Source organism: Sphaeramia orbicularis, chromosome 17 (assembly GCF_902148855.1).
Source record: "Sphaeramia orbicularis chromosome 17, fSphaOr1.1, whole genome shotgun sequence".
In the NCBI taxonomy this organism is placed as follows: Eukaryota; Metazoa; Chordata; class Actinopteri; order Kurtiformes; family Apogonidae; genus Sphaeramia; species Sphaeramia orbicularis.
The window spans coordinates 1,332,373-1,355,076 of record NC_043973.1 but is presented as its reverse complement, the minus strand read 5'-3'; the positions used below and the strand labels follow the sequence as shown (position 1 = coordinate 1,355,076).

Below are 22,704 nucleotides of genomic sequence, written 5' to 3'. Positions count from 1 at the left end.
CTCTTTTCATCTTCAGCTGTTTTCAGAGCGACCAGTCCAGTGTTGAAGCCGGTTCCTGCACCAGTTCCACTGGGAACTGAAGTGCTGGTCCGTGAACGGCCCGTGTTCATACCATTAGGTGAGCTGATATTGACAGAGGGTGTTGTTTCGCCACAAAAAAAAAAAAAAGCCCTTATGAAAGTGGATGTGTTCACAGCAGAGAAAACTAGAAAAGCACTTGGAGAGCACAGACCTCCACCAAGGCAGGTCAGCCCCCCCCACCCCCCCAAAAAAAAAAAAAATTTAAAGGCTGTTGTTGAACTCATTTTAGTTCAGGGGCCACATACAGACCAATGTGATCTCAAAAATAATTAAAAAAAAAAAAGTCAAAATAAAAATAACAGCACGATAACCTAGAAATTATGGCTCCAAATTTTCTTCTTAGTTTAATTTGAAAAAAATATTATTACATTATGCCTTTCAATAATGCCAACTCCAAATGGTTCTCTGTTTTTACTGCAAAAAAATAACAATAACAAATGCAAAATAACAAACTATAAGAACACTTGCATTAACATATTATCCTTTAACACAGTGTTTTCAACCTTGGGGTCACCTGAAATTTCTAGTAATTGATTAGAAAAATCTTTTTAAAACTTACTAATAACTAGAAAAGCACTCGGAAAGCACAGACCTCCACCAAGGCAGATCAGTGCCAGTGCCCCCCCCCCCCCAATCACCACCAAAATGTCATCATTTGTTCCTTGTGCCAGTATCAACATTTCCTAAATCTGTCTATAACTTTTTGAGTTATCTTGCACATGGACAGGCAGACAGACAAACAAACCAACACCGGCAAAAACAGAACCTCCTTGGCAGAGGTAATAACAACAGTGCTATTTTACATCGACCACCTGTGGACATTTGTACAGTTAACACAGATCAGTATTGATCTGCACCAGGCCATGCACCAACATCTGCTGTGGAGAAGAAGGCAGCGACGTCCAGTCCACACATGGAACCTCAGCAGGACAACACAGACCAACCTGGGGACGTCCACTCATGTCGTCACGGTTCACTTAGAAAAAACACGTTTTGGTGCCTGTTGGAAACCTCATTTTCAGTTCCTGAACGCTCTGATTTTTGGTTTGAGGTTAGGTGAACCAGCACCAGTACGTTCTCTTGTCGGTCTGAAAACAGCTAGAGTGGTATCAGCCCCATCACATCTGTTTCTGCAGATAAATGTACAAACGTCCAAACTGGATCACAGATGAGGACGAACATCTGGAAATTGTTGGTTAACCTCCTCAGACCCAGCTATGGGTTTTCTGTCCACATTTGTGGACAAGAGATCCACAACTTTACACAAAAAAAAAGAAAGAAAAGAAAACTGTCCACCACAGAGGACATTCCATCAACATTTGAAAAACTGCATCTGAAAAAACTGTTGCATCATGATGTTTCCAATATAGGCACTTATTTAATAAAAAATAAAAAAAAAGCTGGTACTGCTGACATTTCCTGGGTCTGAGGAGGTTAAATCTGAGAACATCTGAGTGTTGTGTCATTAAAAGCCTTTGTCTGTGCTTTTACTGCCTCTGTACTCACCCTGCACTTTGCCCAACACCAATGACTTAACTGCGTTGAATTCTCCATCAGATGTCAGGTTAAAGTCTTCTCTGTGGTTCTGGTCAATCTGAAAAAGACAGAAAAAGTCACTTATAACGCCACAAACGTCAGTGTTACTTTTACATTTTCTCAGCATACGTGTCAGAGCAGGGAATTTTTGAATTCCCTTCATGTCAGATCAGAATCAGAAGTTTGTGTGTTACACTTTCTCCAACACAGTTAAAGTACAGAAAGAAAGCAACTCAAGAGCAAGTGAGAGGAAGAGAAATAAGTAAACAACAAAAAAAAATGTTATGCAGTTATGTACTAGAAATGCATAAGAAATTTATACGAGAACTTAAAATATTCTTGTTAGAATGCACCGTTCTACTGAAAATACAAATGTGAAAAAATTCTGCTTGTTATAGATCTGTATAGATCTGAAAAGTGTGTGTCACGTCACCCACTCAGTGGGAGACATGAGGGACAGAGTCCAGGCTTTGACTGAAAAACATCCAGTCATCAGGGCTGACGTTCTCCACTGGAGATTATTTTAATGAGGCTTTTTCTACAGAGACGGCCTCATGATGTGGGTACGGAGAGACGTGTTAGTCAGAGCCAAAACCAAGTCCAAAATAAACTCCAGCTTTGAAGAAGACCCTTTCATATGTGTCGTCTTTACATAGACTTTGTCTGTCCCACACTATGACACAGTGGTTTTCAACCTTGGGGTCAGGACCCCACATGGGGTCACCTGGAATTCAAATGGGGTCGCCTGAAATTTCTAGTAATTGATAAAAAGAAGAAAAAAAACAAAACAAAACACAAAACGTACTAATAAAAAATATATGGTGAGTTGAGAGACATTCACAATCCATAAAAGACATGAGTGTGAAACTGCAGCACTGTGGTTCTGTTTGTGTCAGATGTTCATTGTGGTCAGTTTCAGATGCTGCAGCTCTTTCATAATTCAGTTTCAGTTCTTGTTTGTTCAGTATTAATTGTCCTCCTTGTAAATCACAGCTGGACTGACTGGACAGATCCTGACCAAGGAAAATCCCACTCTGCCTTTGTGCAGTAATCTACACCTGGATTTACTGCCTCTGTCCACAATAATAGACATTATACAGACTAAATGTCCTCTAACATTAATGTTTATTTGCAACATAATATAGCAAACTATTACAGGATCAAAAACACATTTTTGAAAAAAAAAAACAAAACAAAAAAACCAGTCTGTTTTTAATTTCTGGGGTCAACAGAAATGTGTGATGTGAAAATGGGGTTAGGAGACAAAAAAAAGGTTGGAAACCACTGCTATAACACAAATTCATCTTAAACATGGTTGGTGACTTGTATTTTATTTCTGTTTTATATGTTAACAATTCTTCATTTATTTTGAGTCTTTTAAGGGGTCATTTGATCGACAGTGTTGTATGTAAGTAAATACATGAATGCTGAAGTAATCCATCGTACGTGCTGGTCACTGGTGATCCAGCCTTTATGTGTCAGTAACAAATGGATTTATGCTATTTCACTTCTTTTTTATTGCGTATGTTTTTTTTTTATCTTATCCTATGGACCTAGTTTCTATGTCCTTAATAAAGCTTGAATGAGTAAATGAATACGTGCATGTCTCAGTTCTAGGGCTTTAAAACCTTTTCTAATGGAGATAATAGGTGAATAAACTACATGGACATAAATATTGGGACACATCATGTCTCCAGCTGTCAGATGTCCTGTTCATGTTGATTTAACATAGAAACATAAATATCTCCTTAAAGTTTAATGGGACATTTTTCTTCTCAAGTGAGATGTGAAGAAAGTAGATGGTTAGTTGTGGTAGAAAAGATGGAGAGGTAGAACATTAATAATCAGAGTCATGGATGAAAAAACAAAAAAGAGAAGAGAGAGAGAGAAGTGAATTCAAACCCATCTCTGAGGCATTTTAGAAGCAAAGATTACAATTTAAACCAAATTGATCAATGTAATGGTATTTATCCCAATATCTTTACCATAATACTGGGAGGCCTCAGAGCATCTGTCTCTGTCTTTTTTTTAAGATCCTTTCTTATCAGTTTATAGTACATTTTTACCACACCCTGAAATCCAACCTCTGCTTTTTACCCATCTGCAGAACATGCAGGAACACACCACACACTGCAAACTAGGAGCAGCAGGCTTGTCATAGCAGGTGCCAAATGGGGCTTAAGTGCCTTGCTCAAGGGCACATCAGCCAACAACTTTTTCTGCCAGTCCGTGGAATCGAACCTGCAACCCTTCAATCACCAGCCGACTCTCCATGGTGACCAGATCAACTTGGAATTCTGTCCAACAGGGCTGTGTATGGACAAGAATCTGGTGATACGATACACATCACAATACTAGGATCATGATACGATATATCATGATTAGGGATGGGAATCGAGGTTCCCAGTAGCTCGATTCCTTGGAATCATTTGCCTGCCTGCTTAACGATTCTGCTTATTGATTCCACCTTTGTTGTGCATGTGTGATGACATCACACATACGCTGCGTTGTTTTGGTCAGAATGTAGACAACATGGCATTGAGGCACAAACGGTCTAAAAAGATGAAACCAGGTCCAAACAGACCACACCAGGTCCAAACAGACCACACCAGGTCTAAACAGACCACACCAGGTCTAAACAGACCACATCAGGTCTAAACAGACCACACCAGGTCCAAATAGACCACACCAGGTCTAAACAGACCACACCAGGTCTAAACAGACCACACCAGGTCTTAACAGACCACACCAGGTCCAAATAGACCACACCAGGTCTAAACAGACCACACCAGGTCCAAATAGACCACACCAGGTCTAAACAGACCACACCAGGTCCAAATAGACCACACCAGGTCCAAACAGACCACACCAGGTCCAAATAGACCACACCAGGTCCAAACAGACCACACCAGGTCCAAACAGACCACATCAGGTCCAAACAGACCACACCAGGTCTAAACAGACCACACCAGGTCTAAACAGACCACACCAGGTCTAAACAGACCACATCAGGTCTAAACAGACCACACCAGGTCTAAACAGACCACACCAGGTCTAAACAGACCACACCAGGTCCAAACAGACCACACCAGGTCCAAACAGACCACACCAGGTCCAAACAGACCACACCAGGTCTAAACAGACCACACCAGGTCTAAACAGACCACATCAGGTCTAAACAGACCACACCAGGTCCAAATAGACCACACCAGGTCTAAACAGACCACACCAGGTCTTAACAGACCACACCAGGTCCAAATAGACCACACCAGGTCTAAACAGACCACACCAGGTCCAAATAGACCACACCAGGTCTAAACAGACCACACCAGGTCCAAATAGACCACACCAGGTCCAAACAGACCACACCAGGTCCAAATAGACCACACCAGGTCCAAACAGACCACACCAGGTCCAAACAGACCACATCAGGTCCAAACAGACCACACCAGGTCTAAACAGACCACACCAGGTCCAAATAGACCACACCAGGTCCAAACAGACCACACCAGGTCTAAACAGACCACACCAGGTCTAAACAGACCACACCAGGTCTAAACAGACCACACCAGGTCTAAACAGACCACACCAGGTCCAAATAGACCACACCAGGTCTAAACAGACCACACCAGGTCCAAATAGACCACACCAGGTCCAAACAGACCACACCAGGTCCAAATAGACCACACCAGGTCCAAACAGACCACACCAGGTCCAAACAGACCACATCAGGTCCAAACAGACCACACCAGGTCTAAACAGACCACACCAGGTCTAAACAGACCACACCAGGTCCAAATAGACCACACCAGGTCCAAACAGACCACACCAGGTCTAAACAGACCACACCAGGTCTAAACAGACCACATCAGGTCTAAACAGACCACACCAGGTCTAAACAGACCACACCAGGTCTAAACAGACCACACCAGGTCCAAATAGACCACACCAGGTCCAAACAGACCACACCAGGTCTAAACAGACCACACCAGGTCTTAACAGACCACACCAGGTCCAAATAGACCACACCAGGTCTAAACAGACCACACCAGGTCCAAATAGACCACACCAGGTCTAAACAGACCACACCAGGTCCAAATAGACCACACCAGGTCCAAACAGACCACACCAGGTCTAAACAGACCACACCAGGTCCAAACAGACCACACCAGGTCTAAACAGACCACACCAGGTCCAAACAGACCACACCAGGTCCAAACAGACCACACCAGGTCTAAACAGACCACATCAGGTCCACTGGAACACTGTCAAAGCTTCCATGTCTTCTAAAGGGTGGAATCCCTCCAATATCCTCAAACATTTGTCCACATCATGTGAATCATTCACAGGAATGTCACATATTTGAAACACTATCTAGCTGCACTTATGAATGTAGCGGCAGAGTGAACGCCGCGCCCAGTTCTGATTCCAGTGCAGGCAACAAACGTCGTAACTCCTCAAATCCAAGTTTCCGAAGGTAAGAAGGGAAAGGAAACAACAGGAGACAAGCTGAACTGAGTCAAACCGGTTCCACGTAGTAGAAATGCGGCAATAGAGGAATTAGTAAAGAGGCTGTAGTTTCACTTTCACTGCCCCCCCCCCCCCAAACCGGGCCCGGTGTCATCTGTTCTTATTATTAGTTCATACTGTATATGTTCTATTTTCTGTGCAGATGGAAATATAAAAGACAGTTAATGCAAACACACCTGTTTGGACTCTTTGATTCCCTCACCCACTGAGAATCAAAAAGAGAATTGATAAGGAATCGGATCGATAAGCAATATTGATAATGGAATCAGAATCGTTAAATTCTTAACGATTCCCATCCCTAATCATGATACTGTTAAAAAGGCAATTTTTTGTTTGTTTTTAAAAAAATGATTATTTCCTGGAAGAATTGAATTACACCAGAAATCTGCACAAATACTAAACACATTTTTATTTGATCAGCACAGGATCTAATGTTCTATCACCAAATGTTCATGTGTTCAAACTGAAATTGTGTTTTACAGACATTCCAGTTTCAGATCCTGTTCAAATGTTCAGATTCTATTAGTTCAGAACTAACATCAGAACAGGATTTGAGTTCAATCCCAACAAAGAAACTCCCAAATGCCTCTCAGACAGTAAAGAGTGCTTTTAGGATGCTTCAAATAACCATTATTTAATACAACAGTGTTAAATAATAATAAATAAAATATAAACAATAAAGAAAAACAAAAAACAAAAATGAACCTCAGCCATATCTGCATTTGAATAAATACCTAAAAATATCGATACAGTACTTTTGAATATTGATGAAGTATTATGAAATGAAATATCGCGATATATTGCAGAACCGATATTTTCTAACAGCCCTACTGGCCAACCAATGAAATGGTTGCAGATGTACTGACAAAGTCTGGAACTGAACTAAAACATGTGAAGTTTGAGATGTTTATGTTTGGTGTATGAACTTCACAGATTAGGTTTATGCAAAATGGATGTTTCAAATGTGAGCAGGTGGGGCTGTTGACAGATGTGCTCTCATTTTGATACTGGTTAATTTTAGTAGAATGTCTGTTTATGTTGTTATGACAACCACTGTGACATGTGACTTTATCATGTGACCTTAATTAATGAATGGCCTTCACATGTGAAACAAGTAGTGTGTGCCCACAGATGTGCGTGTTCACACAGAGTAAAAAAACTTGTGCTGTTATGTCACGTTAAACACTGTGCGAAAGTAGGCTCTGCTAACAGTAAATCTGTGAGTTGCTTTAAATTTTCATGTAAAACATTTCTTTTCCAAAAATGTCCTCTATGTCTAAAGCACAGGTGTCAAACATTAGGCCCGGGGGCCAAATCTGGCCCACCAAAGGGTCCGATCCGGCCCACGGGATGAATGTGTGAAATGCAAAAATTACACTGAAGATATGAACAATCAGTGGTGTCAAAATCATTTTAATTCAGGTTCCACATACAGACACATACAGTCCAATTAGATTTCAACTGGGTCAGAACCAGTCAAATATTATCAGAATAACCTATATATCCTTTCTGAGGTGAATTTCAGCTCCTTTCCTCTGGACGGAGGTTTTTAGTCCCAAGGTGCAGGACACAGCGTTTATAAAAACAGCTGTGTTCCTGTCCTGAAGAAATAGTGACATTGCACTTTATTTACTTATTTTAGTTATTTATTCTATTTATTAGCTCTATTTTTTATTATTGTGACTTTTAATTTTTAAATTTTATGTTCTTATCCTGGTTTTTGTCCCAGACTGCTTTTATCTTCTGGGTTTTTATTGTGTTTTATTGCATTTTGTTTTTATTTATTTGATCTTATTTATTTCTTTTATTCTTTTACTTATCCATGCTGCTGTACTGTTGAATGGTGGAACACTGAGCTCTTTTTGTCCTGTCTGGAAGCTGGATCAAGTACCTGCCTAACAGGTTCAACGCATGTCTTACTGTAATGCCAAAAGCAATCACCTCGACTGCAAAACAAATCTACCCACAGGTAGAAATAAAGTAACCTTGAACCTTGATAAATAATGACAACCCCAAATTCTCTCATTTTTTTGCTGCAAAAAAGTAAAATTACAAGAAAATGTTTACATTACCAAACTATACTTTTACAAAAAATGTGAATAACCTGAACAAATATGAACAAACGGAAATGTCTTAAGAAAAGTACATTTAATTTGACCAATATTCTGCCTCTTACTAAATGTTTTGTGCGATTGCATGTGTAAATGATAAACTAATAAACTGAGGCAGAATATTGTTAAAATTGCACTTGTTTTTCTTTTTCTTAAGACAATTCAAGTTGTTCATGTTATTTAAATTTTTAATGAAACTTTGTAGATGTAAACCTGACCATAATGTAATTTCAATTTTTCACTGTTATTATTTGACTGGTCCAGCCCACTGCAGATCATATTAGGCTGAATGTGGAACTGAACTGAAATGAGTCTGACACCCCTGGTCTAAACTATCAGCCAAAGATGAAAAATATTACATGTGTATGGAAAAATGGAAGAGAACAGAATGGATGTGGAGGGTGGTTCTAGGCCAGTTCTGCTGATACCAACAGAAAAGCTCCAGGTTTTCAGTTTTTCATGGCTTTAAATTGATATAATTGCTTTTGGAATAGGTTTCCTCATATTGTGTCCTGCAGTCTTTTCTATCTTTCTTCAGTGTCCGAGCAGAGTGGACTAAGTGGAGCATGGTGTGAGATGAACAGGAAAGCCCTGTGGGGAGAAACACTGGACTGTGATATCAGGACCGCTGTGAGCCCAGAGGGATTCCAGCCTCAGCGAGTCGTTTTTCAGTGGGACGTCTGCTCAGGGGAACCGAAGCCATACTGTCCTCCTCTGAAACCAGCCTGGACACCAGAGCGTCAGGCCTTCACACAGACGCACACAAAAGCACCGCTTTGGAACTCTTGTTGAGGTTGACTTGACGTCCCTGGAGTCTTTTGTTAACGATATAATGATTCAAAGTGATGGAAACCGGTGCGCTGAAGATGCGCCTCATATTTCACTGGAGCCTGCACATTTGATTTAGGGGAAGCTGCGCATGTGGGACCAGGTCACCTTGTATTTCATGTCAGGGCGCTGATAATTATAGAGACGTTCAGGCTGCCGGGCCCTGGTTGGATGAAGCTCACCTCGTACATCATCAGAGGATGCTGTTTACAAGATAAGAGATTCAGCATATGTGGATACCTGTAAGGAGCTCCATATTTCACCTGCTGCCCTTTAATGTGCAGTTTGTCCCTGCGAACACGGATGAGGATGGAGCTTCATTATCGCTGTGAAGGAGGACGTGGAACTGGAGAAAGTTTGCACCGCCTGCTTTTACTGATGAAAATGTATAAAACACAAACAAAAGCCCTGTTCACAGTAGGGCTGTTAGAAAATATCAGTTCTGCAATATATCGTGATATTTCATTTCACAATACTGTATCGATATTAAAAAGTACTGTATCGATATTTTTAGGTATTTATTCAAATGCAGATATTGTGGAGGTTCATTTTTGTTTTTTGGTTTTCTTTATTGTTTATGTCTTATTTATTATTATTTAACACTGTTTTATTAAATAATGGTTATTTGAAGCATCCTAAAAGCACTTTTTACTGTCTGAGCGGCAGATGGGAGTTCCTTTGTTGGGATTGCACAAGAATGAAGTTCTGATGTTACTTCTGAACTAATAGAATATGAACATTTGAACAGGATCTGAAACTGGAATGTCTGTAAAACAGAATTTCAGTTTGAACACAGGAACATTTTATGATAAAATATTAGATCCTGTTGGGATCAAAATACAATGTGTTTAGTATTTGTGCAGATTTCTGGTGTAATTCAATTCTTCCAAGAAATAATAATTTCAAAAAAGAAACAAAAAACTGCCTTTTTAACAGTATCATGATATATTGTGATATATCGTATCATGATCCTAGTATTGGGATTTGTATCGTATCACCAGATTCTTGCCAATACACAGCCCTAGTTCACATAGGACACAAGTGTCAAACATACGGCCCATGGGCCAAAACCGGCCCACCAGAGGGTCCAATGCGGCCTGTGGGATGAATTTATGAAATGCAAAAACTACACTGAGGATATTAACAATCAAAGATGTTAAAATCCTTTTAGTTCAGGTTCCACGAATAGAATAATTTGATGTCAAGTGGGTCAGACAAATACCATCATAATAACCTATAAAGAATAACAACTAAAAAAAGTTAAATTACATGAAAATGTTCCCATTTACAAACTATCCTTGAACAGAAAATGTGAATAATCTGAACAAATATGAACAACATGAAATGTCTTAAGAGAATTAAGTGCAATTTTATCCATATTCTGCCTGTTATTAATATAAATGTTTTGTGTATTTGTAGATCCACTGTGATCTGTAAGTTGTGATGTATATGTATAAATGATGAACTGAGGTGTAATATTGTTAAAATTACACTTATTTTTCTTAAGACCTTTTCAGGTTTTTCATTTTATTCAGATTTTTAAGGTAACCTTGTAGATGTAAACATCTTCATAATATAATTGTACTTTTCTCACTGATTATTTTACTGGTCCGGTCGACTTCAGATCATATTGGGCTGACAGGACTTCTAATTATTTATAATAATTGCAGAAGTAGTCTGAGATCTTAATCTTGTGTGAATCAGTTTTGTCTGTATTGAATTTTTGCAAACAGAGGTCCTGTGATAATATTAGTCCTGGACAAACTGACATCTCTAACTTGGTGGAATATGCAGCCTGTTTTGTCGACCCTATTTCCTGGTGGAGGGTGATGGAGGCTGTGCTGGTGACGATAAATCAGAAAGTTCATGTTGTAATAAAGCAAGGATGTTCACTAAAAGAGCAAACTTAAATATTTAAGAAGAATGCCATCTGAAAAGACAGATGACAACTACAGCTGGAACATTTGTGGTGAACCTGCCTTTGACATCAGAACTGAGAAATAATGTCAGTACATTCACAGAAAAACAAGAAAAGAAGCACAAACACAAACACATCCTGTGCAATGAAACAGATGTGTGTGTGTGTGTGTGTGTGTGTGTGTGGGGGGGGGGGGGGGGCAGTATTTTCTACAGGTTATACCACTGCCATGTGAACAGGCTTAAAGGTGCAGGAGACTTTCATGACCAGTTTGTCCTCAGATCTGTCCATCCTCAGTCATATCCTCAGTTTCATTTGTCTGTTGGTCTGTCTGTCATTCCTCAGCTGAATCTCTTCCTCATGCTGAACAGTTTCTTAGTTCCATCCACCACAAACAAACATGTGTTTACAAACAGAGTGGGAGGGAACTTCGGCATCTGAGGAATTTTGTTGCGACGTGCATTGTGGGAAACGGAGGCTCGCACAGCCGCCTGACATCAGCAGCTGGAACAGACATGATGCAGAAACGGCAGGAGCTCCCTTCCCTCTATGCAGATTCCTCCAGCTGTTTCTGCATTTCAGCTGTTTCCGCGTCATGTTTGTTTCATCCATATAATACCATATGGTTGCGCTGCCGCTGCAGGCAGCGGTGCAGACCTCTGTTTCCTACAATGCACGCCATGACAAAATTCCAAAGATGCCTGAGTTCCCTCCTGGCTCTGAATGTTTGTTTGGTTGGTTTGTTTCTGGAGATGGAACCAAGAAACTAAGAAACTGTTCACTGTAATGCAAGAGATTCAGCTGAGGAATGACAGACAGACCAACAGATTCACCAGGGTTCATGTCTATTTCTGTGTTAATGTTTTCTTTCTTATTTAGCCCCAAGTCCAACCCTTTCCCTCATCCTTCCGTCTTCCACACTAGTTTACATGTAGACAGATGATGCTATAAAGATACCCTGACATCATCACTTATGTTCATTAGCACAGAAAGTGGATGACCTTCAGAAGTAAAGTTCCACTTGTTAAACCAATTAGGGAAAACCAACGGCGCTCCCACTGCATCTGTCAAAGCAGATCTGTGTGGATTCCTCTGATCTGGGAATGAGGCTTTTATGAGGCGTTTCCTATCGTCACACATCATGTTTCCTTTGTCAGCCTTTATCTGTGCTGTCCAGGTCTGGGGAACGGAGACAGACTCACAGCTGAGTGAAGCAATGGACCACCAGCTCAAACTGTATTTGAGACGTTTCAAAACCATAATCAACTGCAGGTAAGATGACACTAACCAGTAGAGCTGAAAGATGAATCCATTAATAGTCGAACAGAACAGAAAGCATCTGTTTGTGAACAACACCAGCTCATCATCTGAAGCCAGAACAAGGTAAAAGCCTGTTTTCCTCTCAACGATTTAACGTGATCACTAACTGAGAAGCACTGCAGCGCTGGTTAGAATGTGGGCTATGCATTTGTTGTTGTTTATAATAATGAGTCTCAATTAGCGATGTAAACAATTAATCAACTATCAGTTAACTGTCTATAAGAATTTACTTGATTAAATTATTAATTGTCGGTTAATGTCCCCTTTTCCACACCTGTCTGAAGGCTGATGGTTTGTCCGCACTGTGACGCCGCAGCTGGGATAGGCGGTCATTGAACCAGATCATGGCGTTGATGAGTTAGAATGTCTTTAAGGACATGGAGGACCAAACACAGACTGTTTATGGGAGCGGTGCACCGCCGCAGAAATACACAAACAAATGTGGGGTCAGTATTGGATCAGCGCATTTTCCCTGGAGGTCAGTCTAGTCCACGGTCATCTGGACTATCTGGTTAATAGGGCTGTGTATGGGCAAGAATCTGGCAATACGATACAAATCACAATACCAGGATCATGATACGATATATCATGATATATCATGATACTGTTAGGAAGGCAATTTTTTTATTGGTTTTGTTTCTTTTTGAAAAGATTATTTCCTGGAAGAATTGAATTACACCAGAAATCTGCACAAATACTAAACAGATTTTTATTTGATCAGAACAGGATCTAATGTTCTATCACAAAATGTTCCTGTGTTCAAACTGAAATTCAGTTTTACAGACATTCCAGTTTCAGATCCTGTTCAAATGTTCAGATTCTATTAGTTCAGAACTAACATCAGAACAGGATTTCAGTTCAATCCCAACAAAGGAATGAACATCTGCCTCTCTGTGATTTTAGGATGCTTCAAATAACCATTATTTAATAAAATAGTGTTAAATAACAATAAATAAAATATAAACAATAAAGAAAACCAAAAAACAAAACTGAACCTCCAATATCTGCATTTGAATAAATACCTAAAAATATCGATACAGTACTTTTTAATATTGATACAGTATCGTGAAATGAAATATTTTGATATATTGCAGAACTGATATTTTCTTATACCCCTACTGGTCAGTGAAACAGAAGTTGAAAACATCCTCCAGGCTCCTGATCCAGGACACAGGTATGTCCCGTGGTCACCCCAGTGGCCACACGAAAATAGTGGGGGGGTGGGGGGGGGGGCATCTCTGCTGAAATCTGGCTCCATCATGTCAGTGATCCAATGTCAGAAATGTCCATTTCTTCTAAACTGCCCCTCCTCAGATCCATTTATTTTATTGAATTTCTCTGCAGAATTTCTTTAGTTCTACTCCATAAATGTCATCATCTGTTCTGTATCCAACGGTTCAATAAGTCAATCATTAAGGAATATGACATGATTTTCTCATCAAGTATAGAAACAATATTTAGCTTTTATTCTTATAGACCAGAGCTCTCAAACTCCTGTTCTTTCAGGTTCCACATTCAGCCTGATTTGATCTGCAGTGGACCGGACCAGTAAAATAAGAACAGAAGAACCCATAAACAATGACAACTGACAATGTTTGTCTTTGTTTTAGTGCAAAAAAACCCATTAAATTATGAAAATACTTACTTTTATAAACTATCCAAACAAAAAAGATGTGAATAACCTGAAAAAAAAATTGAAATTTCTTAAGAAAAATCAGTGCAATTTTAATCTTCTTCCTCCACTTCTCATTAGTCCATGTGCATTCTGGATCAGATCTCCAAAGACACAAAACACTGAGGAACAGGAAGAAAAGAGTTCAGACTGGACTGAATTTAATACAGACATTTCAGGTTGGTCATATTTGTTCGGGTTTTTCACATTTTATTGATAACGGATGGTTTGTAAATGTAAATATTTTCATAATTGAATGTCATTTTTTGCACTAAAACAAAGAAAAAAAATTGAAGTTGTCATTATTTATAGACATAATGTAATATTATTTTTTTCACATCAAACTGAAAAGAAAATCTGCAGTCATTCTTTTTTGTCGGTTCTTCTGCTGTTATTATTTGACTGTAGATCATATCGGTCTGTTTGTGGAACCTGAACTAACATAAGTTCCACAGCCTTGACTGTGGAATTTTTGCACTTTGCAAATTCATCCCAGGGGTTGGATTGGAACCTTTGGCGAGCCACATTTGGCCCCTGGGCCGCATGTTTGACAGCCCTGTTATAGACCCTGTTTAAAGAGAAATTCAGGCTCTCAGGAAAATCACCACTTATCAATTAATCGTTAATTCATCGATAAAGTCAATCAACAAATGATTAACGGATTAATCAATAATTTGCATCCCTAGTCTCGATGACGGCTTGATGAGGAAATCCGATTACTCGATTAATTGCTGAAATATTTGGTAGAATACTCAACTTCAAGAAGAATCTGCAGCTGCATCCTGGTCTTTAGTGTGTGATACTTGGTTAAATGTGTTGTATTTGTGCGTGGTACCTGCACAGACACAGTCATAGTTGGTTAAATGTGTTGTATTTGTGTGTGGTACCTGCACAGACACAGTCATACTTGGTTAAATGTGTTGTACTTGTGCGTGGTACCTGCACAGACACAGTCATAGTTGGTTAAATGTGTTGTATTTGTGTGTGGTACCTGCACAGACACAGTCATAGTTGGTTAAATGTGTTGTATTTGTGCGTGGTACCTGCACAGACACAGTCATACTTGGTTAAATGTGTTGTATTGTGCGTGGTACCTGCACAGACACAGTCATAGTTGGTTAAATGTGTTTTGTGTGTGCGTGGTACCTGCACAGACACAGTCATAGTTGGTTAAATGTGTTTTGTGTGTGCGTGGTACCTGCACAGACACAGTCATACTTGGTTAAATGTGTTTTGTGTGTGCGTGGTACCTGCACAGACACAGTCATACTTGGTTAAATGTGTTGTATTTGTGCGTGGTACCTGCACAGACACAGTCATAGTTGGTTAAATGTGTTGTATTTGTGTGTGGTACCTGCACAGACACAGTCATACTTGGTTAAATGTGTTGTACTTGTGCGTGGTACCTGCACAGACACAGTCATAGTTGGTTAAATGTGTTGTATTTGTGTGTGGTACCTGCACAGACACAGTCATAGTTGGTTAAATGTGTTGTATTTGTGCGTGGTACCTGCACAGACACAGTCATACTTGGTTAAATGTGTTGTATTTGTGCGTGGTACCTGCACAGACACAGTCATAGTTGGTTAAATGTGTTTTGTGTGTGCGTGGTACCTGCACAGACACAGTCATAGTTGGTTAAATGTGTTTTGTGTGTGCGTGGTACCTGCACAGACACAGTCATACTTGGTTAAATGTGTTGTATTTGTGTGTGGTACCTGCACAGACACAGTCATAGTTGGTTAAATGTGTTGTATTTGTGCGTGGTACCTGCACAGACACAGTCATACTTGGTTAAATGTGTTGTATTTGTGCGTGGTACCTGCACAGACACAGTCATAGTTGGTTAAATGTGTTTTGTGTGTGCGTGGTACCTGCACAGACACAGTCATACTTGGTTAAATGTGTTGTATTTGTGTGTGGTACCTGCACAGACACAGTCATAGTTGGTTAAATGTGTTGTATTTGTGTGTGGTACCTGCACAGACACAGTCATACTTGGTTAAATGTGTTGTATTTGTGCGTGGTACCTGCACAGACACAGTCATACTTGGTTAAATGTGTTTTGTGTGTGCATGGTACCTGCACAGACACAGTCATAGTTGGTTAAATGTGTTGTATTTGTGCGTGGTACCTGCACAGACACAGTCATAGTTGGTTAAATGTGTTTTGTGTGTGCGTGGTACCTGCACAGACACAGTCATAGTTGGTTAAATGTGTTGTATTTGTGTGTGGTACCTGCACAGACACAGTCATAGTTGGTTAAATGTGTTGTATTTGTGCGTGGTACCTGCACAGACACAGTCATACTTGGTTAAATGTGTTTTGTGTGTGCGTGGTACCTGCACAGACACAGTCATAGTTGGTTAAATGTGTTGTATTTGTGCGTGGTACCTGCACAGACACAGTCATACTTGGTTAAATGTGTTGTATTTGTGCGTGGTACCTGCACAGACACAGTCATAGTTGGTTAAATGTGTTTTGTGTGTGCGTGGTACCTGCACAGACACAGTCATAGTTGGTTAAATGTGTTGTATTTGTGCGTGGTACCTGCACAGACACAGTCATACTTGGTTAAATGTGTTGTATTTGTGCATGGTACCTGCACAGACACAGTCATAGTTGGTTAAATGTGTTGTATTTGTGCGTGGTACCTGCACAGACACAGTCATAGTTGGTTAAATGTGTTGTATTTGTGCGTGGTACCTGCACAGACACAGTCATACTTGGTTAAATGTGTTGTATTTGTGCGTGGTACCTGCACAGACACAGTCATAGTTGGTTAAATGTGTTTTGTGTGTGCGTGGTACCTGCACAGACACAGTCATAGTTGGTTAAATGTGTTGTATTTGTGCGTGGTACCTGCACAGACACAGTCATACTTGGTTAAATGTGTTGTATTTGTGCGTGGTACCTGCACAGACACAGTCATAGTTGGTTAAATGTGTTTTGTGTGTGCATGGTACCTGCACAGACACAGTCATAGTTGGTTAAATGTGTTTTGTGTGTGCGTGGTACCTGCACAGACACAGTCATACTTGGTTAAATGTGTTGTATTTGTGTGTGGTACCTGCACAGACACAGTCATAGTTGGTTAAATGTGTTGTATTTGTGTGTGGTACCTGCACAGACACAGTCATACTTGGTTAAATGTGTTGTATTTGTGCGTGGTACCTGCACAGACACAGTCATACTTGGTTAAATGTGTTTTGTGTGTGCATGGTACCTGCACAGACACAGTCATAGTTGGTTAAATGTGTTGTATTTGTGCGTGGTACCTGCACAGACACAGTCATAGTTGGTTAAATGTGTTTTGTGTGTGCGTGGTACCTGCACAGACACAGTCATAGTTGGTTAAATGTGTTGTATTTGTGTGTGGTACCTGCACAGACACAGTCATAGTTGGTTAAATGTGTTGTATTTGTGCGTGGTACCTGCACAGACACAGTCATACTTGGTTAAATGTGTTGTATTTGTGCGTGGTACCTGCACAGACACAGTCATAGTTGGTTAAATGTGTTTTGTGTGTGCGTGGTACCTGCACAGACACAGTCATACTTGGTTAAATGTGTTTTGTGTGTGCGTGGTACCTGCACAGACACAGTCATACTTGGTTAAATGTGTTGTATTTGTGCGTGGTACCTGCACAGACACAGTCATAGTTGGTTAAATGTGTTGTATTTGTGTGTGGTACCTGCACAGACACAGTCATAGTTGGTTAAATGTGTTGTATTTGTGTGTGGTACCTGCACAGACACAGTCATAGTTGGTTAAATGTGTTGTATTTGTGCATGGTACCTGCACAGACACAGTCATAGTTGGTTAAATGTGTTGTATTTGTGCGTGGTACCTGCACAGACACAGTCATACTTGGTTAAATGTGTTGTATTTGTGCGTGGTACCTGCACAGACACAGTCATAGTTGGTTAAATGTGTTGTATTTGTGCGTGGTACCTGCACAGACACAGTCATACTTGGTTAAATGTGTTGTATTTGTGCGTGGTACCTGCACAGACACAGTCATAGTTGGTTAAATGTGTTTTGTGTGTGCGTGGTACCTGCACAGACACAGTCATACTTGGTTAAATGTGTTTTGTGTGTGCGTGGTACCTGCACAGACACAGTCATACTTGGTTAAATGTGTTGTATTTGTGCGTGGTACCTGCACAGACACAGTCATAGTTGGTTAAATGTGTTGTATTTGTGTGTGGTACCTGCACAGACACAGTCATACTTGGTTAAATGTGTTGTATTTGTGCGTGGTACCTGCACAGACACAGTCATACTTGGTTAAATGTGTTGTATTTGTGCGTGGTACCTGCACAGACACAGTCATACTTGGTTAAATGTGTTGTATTTGTGTGTGGTACCTGCACAGACACAGTCATACTTGGTTAAATGTGTTGTATTTGTGCGTGGTACCTGCACAGACACAGTCATAGTTGGTTAAATGTGTTGTATTTGTGCGTGGTACCTGCACAGACACAGTCATAGTTGGTTAAATGTGTTGTATTTGTGCGTGGTACCTGCACAGACACAGTCATAGTTGGTTAAATGTGTTGTATTTGTGTGTGGTACCTGCACAGACACAGTCATAGTTGGTTAAATGTGTTGTATTTGTGCGTGGTACCTGCACAGACACAGTCATAGTTGGTTAAATGTGTTGTATTTGTGCGTGGTACCTGCACAGACACAGTCATAGTTGGTTAAATGTGTTGTATTTGTGCGTGGTACCTGCACAGACACAGTCATAGTTGGTTAAATGTGTTGTATTTGTGCGTGGTACCTGCACAGACACAGTCATACTTGGTTAAATGTGTTGTATTTGTGCGTGGTACCTGCACAGACACAGTCATAGTTGGTTAAATGTGTTGTATTTGTGCGTGGTACCTGCACAGACACAGTCATACTTGGTTAAATGTGTTGTATTTGTGCGTGGTACCTGCACAGACACAGTCATACTTGGTTAAATGTGTTGTATTTGTGCGTGGTACCTGCACAGACACAGTCATACTTGGTTAAATGTGTTGTATTTGTGCGTGGTACCTGCACAGACACAGTCATAGTTGGTTAAATGTGTTGTATTTGTGCGTGGTACCTGCACAGACACAGTCATAGTTGGTTAAATGTGTTGTATTTGTGCGTGGTACCTGCACAGACACAGTCATAGTTGGTTAAATGTGTTGTATTTGTGCGTGGTACCTGCACAGACACAGTCATAGTTGGTTAAATGTGTTGTATTTGTGCGTGGTACCTGCACAGACACAGTCATAGTTGGTTAAATGTGTTGTATTTGTGCGTGGTACCTGCACAGACACAGTCATAGTTGGTTAAATGTGTTGTATTTGTGCGTGGTACCTGCACAGACACAGCGTGGGCCGTCCTCCTGATGCTCACTGAGTGCAGCTGTCCGTTGGCCACGCCCCTCACTCTGCTCTTCAACACCTCGGCGTCTCCGCTGCTGTCCAGCTTATATCTCACCTCCATCTTATCTTCACACAAACACACACACAGACAGACGTTTCACCAAATTAAACTTCCTCTCTCCGTGAAACCATCCAGGTCCTCCGCTTTAATCTGGTCTTTGTTGGAGTTATTTCCACTTCTGCAACCGATCTGAATGATGGATATCTGAATTAATAAAGCTTTTTCCTATTAGGAGGATTAGAGCTAATTCCCTATCAAGAACACAACCTCGAATCTAATTCATTTCTTTTCTAATATTTGGAGCATTATGTGTAGATTTAATTAAAATGCTGTGAAGTCTATGGGTCTTAAAGATAAAAGCAAAGGATTAATAAAAAATACGTATCCTAATCTTCCAATGCATACAAATTAACACCTAGAATAATATTAAAATATATGAATTAAACTCCTTAAGAACATTTCATGGAGATAATTCACTATATTTTTCAATGAGGTGATAATTACTCGATCTAAGCACATATTTTGAATAATAAGCGTGTGATTGTTGAAAACACGGCACCTGCAGCAACAATAAAGGAATGAGCCAAATAAAGAGAAGAGCAGTGGGTTTAATAGAACACTTGTGTGAGTGCATTTACCTGATGAGTCCTGAATGAAACCTTAATGCCCTGCTGCTCCTCCACTTTCTGAGTCATTAACACCCAAAAGAAACTACTTCCAGCTAATGCAGCAGCAAAGTGCTGATTTGATGAAGGTGCTGAAATTGTTCGTAATTTGACATTCAAAGTGCTTCTACAGCGCCTGGAAAAGCCACAGTCCAAACAGCGTTATTTGACTGGGTATAAAAAAAAAAAAGTTACTTCCTCAGATGTAAGAAGTACGACAGCGTATTAGGGCCACATAAGGAAATAAAAACACTTGTCGCTGTGAGAATAAAGTCGTAAAATATCGAGATAAAACCTGTAATTTTATGAGAATAAAGTCCAATACAAAAAGAGTCATAATTTTACAAGAATGAAGTCAGAATATTATGGGCCTGATTTACTAAGATCGCAAATAACGGGCACAAATGTGCTTGCTCACGCTAAAATATGCGTGTGCTATTGATTTGCGTGTCAGGGGTAAACAGCTATGATTGCCTGTGACACCAGGTACAAAGTCTTGGAGACCGCCCTGTTTAAATGAGGATTTTGTGTGTGCAACTGGTCGTCGTCATGGAGACAGTACGCTGTAAAAAGTTGTTCTTTTTCCACCTGAGGGGTGAACAGGTATTTCTCTGTTGTTGTTTATCAATGGTGAAGTGTGTGATTAGTGAAATAAATACCTTCTGTCTGTATGTCGCTCTGTATAGTGAACAAAAACTTTTTTGTAACTTACATTTTATTAATTTTTAAAAGAATAACAACAAAATGAAAACACAACAACCTGAACATGTCTGGGCAGCACAGTCTTACCAATTATTTTGCTTATATAATGTCCATTTTTTCCACTTTTTGTTCATTTGCGGTTCTTGTCATCTCAATCTGTGTGTTCGTATTTATCCGTTGATCCTTTGATGGTACGTTCATCTTCCCCCATTTCCTTGTACTACATTTTTTTGCAGCTATCATCATCACCTTTCCCAAATATTTATCGTATCCACGAACAGTGCCATCACCAAAGTTGCACAAATAAAGAATTTCAGGTTTCTTTGGAATTGTGTATCCTAATACTTGACATAGGACATTGTAGATCATTTCCCAATATTCCAAAAGTTTTGAACATTTCCAAAAAACATGAGAATGGTCAACATCCATCTCCCCGCATTCTCTCCAACATTCCTGATGCCTCTGGAACTGTTTACTTTTAAACTTGAGTGGAACAAAAAATCTTATAAGGTTTTTCCAGGCAAATTCCCTCCATGTCCGAGAGCTAGTAGTTGTATGATGAAATTTCCACATTTTGCCAGTCTATATCATTAATTTCTATGTCAAATTCTCTTTCCCATTTTACTTTTACATAGTAAGTTGTTTGCTTATCAAGATTTATTAAGGCCTAATATAATGCTGAGATGATCCTAATATTACTATCTTTATATGCTTTAGTCATTATTTGAACCCCATCGCTCTCTTCCATGGAGGCTCCCACCTGTATTTCCCTTTAGAATAGTCTTTCATTTGAAGATAACGGAAAAAATCATGTTTCTCAAATTGATATTTTTGTGTCAAAGTTTGGAAACTCTCCAGCCTCCCATTATTTTCCAGAACACACTAAGCTGTAACTCCCTTAGTTGCCCAATATTTATAGTTTTGGTCAATTTTGGATGGTATAAATTTGGTATCATATGCTATCCATTTTAGTTTTGTTGCATGCCTTTGGACTTTATGTGTACGCAGCATTCTAAACCAAATATTAAATGTATGTTTAGTTATTAAGTCTAAATTAATTTTATTTTTTTCATAAGCATCTTTATCTCCAAGAAAGTTTCGCATAGGCTCTTCCAGTGAACGAAAACTTTAAGTCCGTGGGCACGATTAAAAAAAAAAAAAAAAAAAAAGAATACAAAAAATATCTGCTCATATGGAAGATTCAGCAGTCCAGTCACACACAGAGAGAGAGAGAGAGAGAGAGAGAGAGAGAGAGAGAGAGAGAGAGAGAGAGTTCCACTGGTGGAACCGGGCGTGGGGGGCAGGCCCATAAAGTGTGGGGCCAAATGTCTCAAATTATAATATTTTTCTCCTGTTATTCCAAAAATGTGGATGTGATCAGATCAGATTGGTTCTCTGCTTTGCCTTTGGTTGGGCCTAAGCCCCGCCTCCTCGCTCTAACACCAGCAGTCAGTTTATGGTGCAGCTGTGTCAGTTCAAACCTGCCTATCAGACGCACTAAATACAGACGCAAAATCAGCCACCGCAATCAGTTTCAGGTTTGGTAAATCACATTGCACGCACAAAATAAATATTTGCATTTACTCCTCCCAGTAATTTTGTGCGTTCTGGCAGAAACGCCCATATTGCATATTCATCAGGGCAAACACGCTAAATGGGCTGCGTGAGCTACTTTGTCCATTTGAGTGGCGCAAACCTCGGTGCATCCTGTTAGTAGATAAGCTTCAACCTGTTTTTGCATGACCAGCCAAGTTTGCGCACGTATTTACACATGCAAACCTTTAGTAAATCAGGCCCTTTGAGAACAATGTTGTTGTATTTCGAAAATAAAGCCATAATATTACGGGAATAATGTCGTAATTTAAAGATGCTGGAGACTTTCGCTGACCAATTTTTCATCAAATCTGTCAAACC

General features: G+C 39.9%; 1 protein-coding gene across 1 annotated transcript in view; it reads right to left on the bottom strand.

Moving 5' to 3' along the window:
• LOC115436826 (contactin-associated protein-like 4) overlaps window positions 1-22,704 on the bottom strand; it is a 262,042-nt gene that overhangs the window by 20,620 nt on the left and 218,718 nt on the right. Inside the window, exons 20-21 of the mRNA XM_030159784.1 lie at window positions 19,355-19,488; window positions 1,588-1,675 (exon numbers count right to left, since the gene is read on the bottom strand). Of these exons, the coding sequence (XP_030015644.1) occupies window positions 1,588-1,675; window positions 19,355-19,488 (222 nt within the window). The remainder of the gene's footprint in view (window positions 1-1,587; window positions 1,676-19,354; window positions 19,489-22,704) is intronic.